Source organism: Limulus polyphemus, unplaced genomic scaffold, assembly GCF_000517525.1.
Source record: "Limulus polyphemus unplaced genomic scaffold, Limulus_polyphemus-2.1.2 Scaffold1899, whole genome shotgun sequence".
Classification (NCBI taxonomy): domain Eukaryota; kingdom Metazoa; phylum Arthropoda; class Merostomata; order Xiphosura; family Limulidae; genus Limulus; species Limulus polyphemus.
Genome location: NW_013667509.1, coordinates 67,526 through 76,622, shown reverse-complemented (window position 1 = coordinate 76,622; position 9,097 = coordinate 67,526). Strand labels below are relative to the sequence as shown.

General features: G+C 38.0%; 1 protein-coding gene across 4 annotated transcripts in view; it reads right to left on the bottom strand.

The window, feature by feature from the left end:
- LOC106465299 (von Willebrand factor A domain-containing protein 8-like) overlaps positions 1 to 9,097 on the bottom strand; it is a 116,896-nt gene that overhangs the window by 41,108 nt on the left and 66,691 nt on the right. For all 4 annotated transcript variants that reach the window (XM_022393168.1, XM_013925504.2, XM_022393167.1 and 1 more), the window contains 2 exons: positions 6,775 to 6,974; positions 259 to 440 (listed from right to left, as the gene is read on the bottom strand). In XM_022393168.1, coding sequence (XP_022248876.1) covers positions 259 to 440; positions 6,775 to 6,974 — 382 coding nt within the window. The remainder of the gene's footprint in view (positions 1 to 258; positions 441 to 6,774; positions 6,975 to 9,097) is intronic.

Sequence of the window (9,097 nt, the reverse complement as noted above, 5' to 3'; positions counted from 1 at the left end):
AAACAAATACTCAATATATTAATGGACAAATCTTTATTTTATTTTATTAAAAATACTTCACTAAAAAACATGATTTTTTTATGTGAAAGACTGCCAAATTTTGTGAAGATTTTGATACTATATTGAAAGTTAAAAGTATTAAATCTATAAAGACTTTAACTGAGTACAAAGAGGTCACATGGTTGGTCAAACTGACCGAGCCTGTGTTGAGAGAGTTGAGGTTTGAAATCATTCCTGTCTTTCTCAGCTAACCCTTACCCAGAAGATTGGTAGGTGACCACTGTGCTGCCATTACCACCAAATGCAATTCTTGTTTGTTGCTTCTGGGTTCCTCTTGACCATGAGGAGGCAAAGTTAACAGTTGCTTCCATAAGACCTGCTCCTGTCTTTATTTGAGACACTTTACCAGAAGAAGGACACACAAGTAGCATTGTGTTTGTCTAATCAATATAAAATCCTGCTTAATATGTTAGGAAGTAAATATATAAAATAGAGGCTACAAAGTAAGTTAACACTTTCTTTTTTTATCAAACTGTTCTTTATTTTTAGGTAACTTATTTACAAAATCTTTACTGTCTTTAATATAATTTCTAACATTAAAAATAACTGGTTTCAAAACAATATTCAATAAATTACTCAACAGCTCGTTAACTTTATTTTTGCCTCCTACAATAGGGTGATTTAACATATATCTAAAACATATGGCAACCAAAAATAACCCAATCTCTCTCTCTAAAAGTATTCTTTCGGTATTTTACTTTTATGGATGTAAATAATTAAAGCTCAAACAAAAATTTCAGTGTGATGTTGCTATCACGTGAAATACTGCAAATGTTTACATTTTGCTATACCAAAAATGTATTTCCGATAATACTTACCTCCTCTCACACTTTAGCTTTATCTCGATGAACGGTTCTCTTCTTTGCCCGTCTAAGCATTGGTATGAATTCTACCTCACTTGCTCCAGTCTTTGTACCCCACTATATCACCTCTAGTGATTATAATTTTGTGACTCTACCTATGTCAATGCACCCTCTATACCCGATCCATATTCTTTCTTATTCACTTTTTCTAGAGTGGCAAGATTATTCAACTTGAACACTGGTTATTGTGTGGAGGAAGGCGGGATATTGAGTTAAAAGATAAATTATTATCGGAAATACATTTTCATCATAGGAAAATGTAAACTTCCAAAACACACTTACCACCACTCACTACTGTTTCCTCTACTGTCCAAAGTCCCTGGAATTCTATATTTTCTATACATGCACCCCAGCCTTGAAGAGAAGCATCTGTGAACAGATGTATCTCTGGGCATGGAGGTGGTAGAGGGGCACTGTTGTAGTGGCTAAAGCATGGGAACTGCAGTATGATATAGTTGTATAATATGAATATCATATAAAGGGAACCCAACCTGAAAGAGAAGTCAAGCAACACCTAAGTGGAAAAACCCTCACTCCAAAATGAAGAAGCACAAAATGCAACAAACCAAACTCGGAATTATGGGCCCAGGCACTCAACCTGAAAGTAACAGAATGTCACATGCAAGCCACAAGAATTAAGATGGGAAGGAAAGCAACATCCAACTGGACAAGTCTTCCCCCCCAACCTGAAGAAGCTCAGAATACAACAAACCAAACTCAGAATTATGGAGCCAATTCACACCTCACTCAACCTGAAGAAACAGAGATCATCTGGCTTGGGATTAGAAATGGAAATCCTAACTCCTCAACCTAGGAGGCAAGGTAACACCTCCTGCTCCTGGAATTATGAGGAGGATGTGGAACAAATGAAGTTCAACCAATGGCTCATGGACATGAAGCTCAGCGTGTGTAATTACAAGGAGTCAAGGACTCTTTACCATGATCATGGAAAGTAAGAGAATAACCAAAAGGAAGGGCCATGCTCACACAACCAGATAGCAAAGTATCATCTCTGAACCAGAAGTACGAGGAGGCTCCCAGGTTGGCCTGGCTCCGCACCTGACATCTGGAAAAACAATAGTGGGAGGGTGTCCAACATTGCCCTCTTCTCTTTGAGTAGAATAGAGTACAAACATCAATCAGGAGGAATAGACCTCTTCCAACCACTCCAACAACTAGAAACTGAGAGTGGTAAGGACTTTCTTGCTTCACTAGAAGAGAAGGAGGAGGGGTGACTTGCATTGGGGAGTCCTGTTGAATGATGATCTGGAGACAGTGCAATGGGTGAACCAAGCTCCCTATTTTGAAAAGCAAACCAACCCCAATTTGTTCAATTCAGGAGTTAACAGAGATGGCCAAAGTCCCTTTATGCTTTACTCATGATAGTCCATGAGTGGCAGTCCAGTATTGTATATTATATTTGATATAAAACGATTGTTCAACACCCAGAAAGTGCCAAAGTGTTTTTATGGAACATCCTATCACAACAGAGCTTGCTGCTACCAGGAATTTAGTTATTAGTCTACTGGTAGTTAGTGCATATTTGTAAAAGCACACCTGACAAGGCAACACTCACCACTAAGTTAAATCCAAATGAAAATGGTGAGAAGATCCATGAAGAGGAATGAAGTTACTCACATCTGTCACAATTGAGGCGGGGCATGTAGAATATTCACAGGGTGTAGCCGAAACCCATCCGAGCAGGAAACTGCTAAATCATGTAAATAGTGCGATATACAGGTGTTAGTTGTGGTCCACATACCAGCCTGTACAATTCTCTTCAGCGAGCAATGCAACTGAGCTGCCAGGGACATCGATATATATATGTTGAACTTGATGAGATGAAACCCTAAGAAATCTTTGCTCCTCCAATGAAAGACCAAAATATGCTATCTGAACCAACTTGTCAAAGTGACAGGGGATAAGTCACGTGACACCAAAGGATCCCAATGGATAAACAACTGGTGACATGAGCCCCAAAACACTTCAGTGCAGGCCACAAAAAATCTGAGAGCCCAAATAGAGCATAAAAAATTATCTGGATCCGAATGGTCTTATACATAGGATGTGTAGGGAAGATGATTAGGAGAGAAAGCCTTATCTCCTTCCCTAGTTGGAATGGTACAGTGTCCTGTGAACATGAATCACAAATACATCTGAATGTCGAAGTCCTCTAGCCAATAACAGAATAAAATATGTTGTACAAGAAAGATGATATAAGGAACATGACCCCAAAGGTTCAAATGATGGGCATGTTAATGCAAGGAGAACCACTTTAATATCCCAATTAGGAACATGGAAAGGGCAACAAGGATGAAGAACAAGAAATGATTTCAAAAGTAATGACAAAACTGAGGACTCAAACTTATCTTCGCTTAGAAAAATGAAAAGTGGCTGATAAGGCAACAGACAAAGGTGCTAAACTTTTGCCAAACAACCATGTGAAAAGTTGAAAGACCTGTGGTGCATTGTGAGGTGAAGGGTTAAACCCGTGTCTGAGAGACCATTGACAATAAGTGAAATATTTCCTTTGATAAACTTCCAAGGAAGGATGTTGAAAGGAACAATTTAATATGGATGACACTTGAGAAATCAATCCCTGATGTTGTGTGATGGCCACTTAAAACCCAGGTGTAAAGAACGCCGACTGCTAGATGAAAAAATGTCCAGCTGAGGCTGACATAAGAGAAATGGCCAGGGAGGAAAGGAAAGAGACTGACACTCCTGAAGATACTGGAGGGTGGAAACTAGGACTGACCTGGCCAATATGGTGCCATCCGAAGAACACAACAGGACGTGGAACAAATCAGTGCCAGAACTTTGGAGAGTAGACAAATTGGAATGAATGCAGAAAGATAAAAACCCGTCCAATCCTGGCAGAGAGCATCAACTTCCAATGCAGAGGGTAAGGTTTTGGAGACCAGAAGGATGGGAGCTAAGCAGTCCATTGTGTGGCAAAAGCATCTATCTGTGGTGACCCTAGGCAAGAGCAGATCCAACACAAAACTTGAGGATGAAGCATCCATTCCGTAGGAAGAACTCTGTTGTGACAAGATAACTGGTCAGCCACTAGATTCATTACCCCTGGAAAATGATAAAAAAGGAGAACAATTTCGTGTTTGTGTACCCAAAGGAGAAGATCCACTGTTTGAAAAGAAAGATCTGAAATGAGTGCCCTCTTGCTTTAAAATGTATGAGACTACTGTGGAATTGTCCGAATGAAGCATTACCACCTTCCCTCACAACAAATCGAGACTCTGAGTCATAGCCCATTGAACTGCTAAAGGTTCTGAAAGACTGGTGTGAAGAAAAGTTTCCTTTACTGTCCAAAGTCCCTGTAATTCTATATTTACTATACAAGCACCCCAGCCTTGAAAAGAAGCATCTGTGAACAGATGTATCTCTGGCCATGGGGGTGGTAGAGGGACACTGTTGTGTTGTACCTATTCAACTACCAGCTGAGATCTAGCAAACTGGAATCTGAAAGTCTCACTAAACAATCCAGCACATCTATGCAAATGTTCCATTCGTCCTGTAACAACCACTGAAGGGCCCTCATGTGGGCCCGACCTAAAGGAACAAGTGATTCCAAGGATCCCCAAAAAAGATAGAACTGTGCATACTGGAGGAGAAGGAGACAACTAGATTTGAAGAATCACATGCTCCATGGCCTGAAGACATAGAGGAGAAGGTTGGGCCTAGCTTAGTCTAGAATTGAAAAAAAAACCCTAAATGGATGAGGTACTATGTGGGAGTAAATATAGACTTCTTTTTGATAAGAAACTCAGCTCTCACACCTTCTGATAACAGAATTTCAGTATGCAGTTCTGCCAAATAGCAGGAAAGACCAAGAAGTACCCATCGTCCATGGAATGGTGAGTGTGAATACCAGGTCAGTGACTGGTCACTGATCTCCCATCTTTTTGATACTACTAACAGCCAAAAATAAAAACCCTTGAGAGGAGGTGATATGCTCTATAGCCTCTTTGTGCAGAAGATCCCAGATGGCTTGTGCTCGACAGCTGAAAGTAAGAGGGTCCTTGGGGAATGAAAATCAACCTGTATGAGAAACAGAGGAGTAGGAGATGTGTACTGACTGACCAATCCACTCCTGAAAACTTGAATGACCCACTGACCTGTAGTGAATGTCTCCCACACTGACACAAACCCTGTGGACCTGACCCCGTAAGGTAGTCACCGATGCCAAAATCTGCACTCCACCCTGGAGGAGGATCCCCACTGGTAAGGTCAAAATTACCTTTGTGTTCCAATGGATCATGGCACCAAAGTAGGAGGTTTGGAAACTCAAACGTGAGATGCAGTAAACCATCCTGTAGAAGAATTGTGGGACAGTCAAGAGGCCAGTGTAGATAGTGAAAAATTTAGACAGGCCACATCTACTCTAGGCTCCATGGAGTCTGGAATTTCTACAAAAACAGATTGTCTGAGCAAAGGAGTTTCTGAAATCTCTAAGGGCTGACGTAAGAAGGCGAACTCCCTCCAAAAGATCCCAGCAACAAACTAACCAAGATACCAAGAAGAGAGCAGAAGCCAATAACCTGAATGAATGAATAAAAGTCAATGAATGAATAAGATCCTCCAAAATTTGAGAAGGGGTCTATGATAGGTCTCAGACAACAGTTGTAAATTCTAGAAATTGAGATTGATTAAGATGGCATCTTGTCTAGAGCCCCAAATAGGAAGTAGAGGGTCTAGCCTCTGAGAGTCCAAATAAGGGTTCTCTAGGTGATGGCAAGCCAAGGCATGCTGACCCAATAATTGATCTGCAAATCTCCTTGCATGCACAGCAATATCTGGCTAAGGAGGAAGGATGAACTAATGTTTCCCAATAAAGAAGGTGAAGATACATATGTCACAGAAGAAATACTCAAAACATTACAAACATGGCATACTAGTTGTAATAAAGGGAGTAATGTCCTTCTGAGGTTCAGGAGTACCTATTTGAGTAAAGGAAGATGCTGGAAAAAGAAGAGTCTAAATTCTCACTAGTCTGCCCTTGATCTCCCACAAATTCAGCATTAGATCTAACAGGAGAAAAATGCATCAGACTGAATGTAAGACTCTACCTCTCTGCATATAAGGAACTGTATGTCCTCTGCGTAAGGTGACCACCCTCCCCAACACCTGAGTAACGTTAGACTCATGAGGAGGTAGAAGAGGAGCATCAGGGGACTCTGTGTCCGAGACATGAATGTGAGTATTCATATTTGATAAACGTCTCCAAAACATTTTTTTTATCATAAATCAAGAAAATAAACAATAAACTCAAGCCCCACAAAAAAATCTAAAATAATTCAAAAGAAATCCACAGTAAACACATAAGGCTGTCTTTGTAATTTTTGCCATTGAGAAAAAGTGAATAAGAAAGAATAACGAGGAGCTTATATACAGATTGGGTATAGAGGGCACACTGACATAGATGGAGAGAGTCACAAGATTAAAATCACTAGGGTCAATATAGTGGGGTATAAAGGCTGGAGCAAGTGACATAGAATTCATACCAATGCTTAGACAGGCAAAGAAGAGAACCTTTCATTGGGATAAAGATAAAATGTGAGAAAAGTGTGTTTCAGAATTATGATTGTATCTTTTCATTGCAAATTTTGATAACCAAATTAGTTTTCTATGTTTACTTAGATATAAAAGGGTTAAAACGATAACTTTTATAAGTTATATGGTGATGAGGATCAAATAGAATGTAAAGAACAATCCTTTGATAATTTTTAGTATACAGTATTAAATAAACAAATATATATATTCATACACACACACACATGTTCATTTGCTGACAGAGCCAACATAAAGTTCAATTTCATTTCACAAAACTTACCAATCCTTCATGTACTACAAGCCAGTCTCTCCACTGTTCAGACAAAGGAAGAAGTTGAAATCTGAGTCGGTCAAAACCCCACGTGGTGGGTAAAATTGAATGGAGATCAAGCACTGATGCCATTTCTTCTGAAGGACTCAATGAGAACAAATATGAAGGACAAGCTGACATAATGTGAATTTTATTGGCTTTCTCTCCATCTAAAAACAATTTCCAAATATTACAAATATATGCTGTTAGTAAATTCCTATTAAATTAAGAGGAATGTGTAAATAAATCTGCAGTTAACTTATTTTTATAACAATTCTTTGCATAACTTATATAATGGTATGAGGGAGAGCTGGATTTCAATGATTACTAAAGTTCTCAACATTTTGCATGCAATGTAAAACCTATAAAACTATAATATTATTCACATGCAAAAAAATCACTATCTCACTATCAATATCTGGAAAAAAATTATTTCCAATATTAGTCATAACACTGGTATACAGCATGTGATGATATATCTCAGACTGTGATTTCTTTTTGGCTAGTTAGTACTTGACCTTGAGAAAGTTAACATAAAGCTGAACAAAGAAATTTTAGTCATTCTGTAAGGAAATATTAATATGAATAACATATAAAATACAATGCTGGTTTTCTGTCCCAGCCTGGTATTTTATATGGAAATTTGGCTTTTATTGGTTGTGTGTTTTAATTTCAGTTTCTGGACAAAAAATTCCTTTTTTTTAATGATTTATACCAACTTTTAGTTTTTGAGCCATTCTTAAAATTACACTCTTTTATAGGTGACCTGGCCTAGCATGTTATGAAATATTGGCAATTATCATTCATATGAAGTAATGTCTAGGTGAAAAAACTATAGAGTTAATAATCAGCCTTTGTTTTACTTTATGTTATAACTGATGTAACATTATACATTATTGTGCCTTACAGAGCATTGTAGTACTATTCAGAATTTTTTTCTACAGAAATACAAATGATATGAAAGTGCAATAATTTTAAACCAATAACTTCAAGTAGTTCTTTCAGTCTTGCAAGTTCTATCAATCAACCATTGGATTGTACATATGTTTATTAATCAGTACATGGCATAAATGTAGAATCACAGTAATGTTAGTCATTATTTTGGTACATTCATCACAGAAAACTTTACTCTCAATAATCACGGTCACTTGCATCACTACTGCTATCACAGAAGAGCCTGTGTGTTTGCAGCCAGTACAGTATGGAACTGATTGCCTGCCACATATATAGTTTCTATTACATCCTTTTTTTATTTACAGGTAAACGAAATCCTTTTAGCAATGCATGCTGTGTCATGGGTATTTGAAAAATCTTATCTCCTTCTATGGTCCTGTGGTCAGGAAATCTTGGACTTAGTGAGGCGTGGTTTTGTTAACGATGGTAGCAAATGCAGCTCACTACAAGAAGTTAAATGAATCTTCTATTGGTGGCAATTATATGAGAACTGTAGTGTTACTGTTAACAATTTGAGAACTGTTATGTTATTGTTCAAAGACTTGTGTGCCACGAGTTCATCAAGGCTAGAAAAAGATAGCTTCATTCTTGCTATAGAATACACTGAAAAGAACAGTTTCCTTGTCTGCTCAGTGAGGTCTGTAGTAATTGTAAAGATGTTCTCAGCAAAATGTACCACATGATCCAATTCTATAACCATGCTCCTCTGGAGCTGCAATTTCTTTCCTCTGTAATAAAGACAGTTAATAGTGTTGCTACTACTTATATTGTAAATAGTGGAGGAAAGCATGACATAGGCCATCACCTAAACCATTGGATGTCTTGTGCATTGAGAAGTAACTGTCCAATTGAATTCTTGGAGACCTAATTCTCATAAGTACAACATATACAAATTAATATGGAGCACTATCACATGAATTACCATGCACTTAACATAGTCAATTTCAGTGGTGTATATAACATGCAACATAATGCGAGTGTTAGCTTCTTCATAGCTGGACTCCAGCAAGCTCTTTGCTGCATCATGCAAACCCTAGGCCTAGTAATGAAACTGTAGATTCTTTACTTTATCATTTATCCACGTTTCACAAAAGGCAATTTTGTTCTCATACATCCTGAAGAACCTCTTGAGTCAGGAGTTCAATATTATCATTAATTCATAAATATTGTGGGTTTTAGATGTGCTGCAAGATTACTTGAGACTTTTTTTTATAAAGAATTAGATATCTGTATCAATTTGCTACCTCAGAAAAAGGTACATCTTTTTGGAATGGCCATTGTTGTTTTCAGTTGTGTACTTGGAAGTACTTGTAAAGCACTGACTCCAGTTTCATCTTTC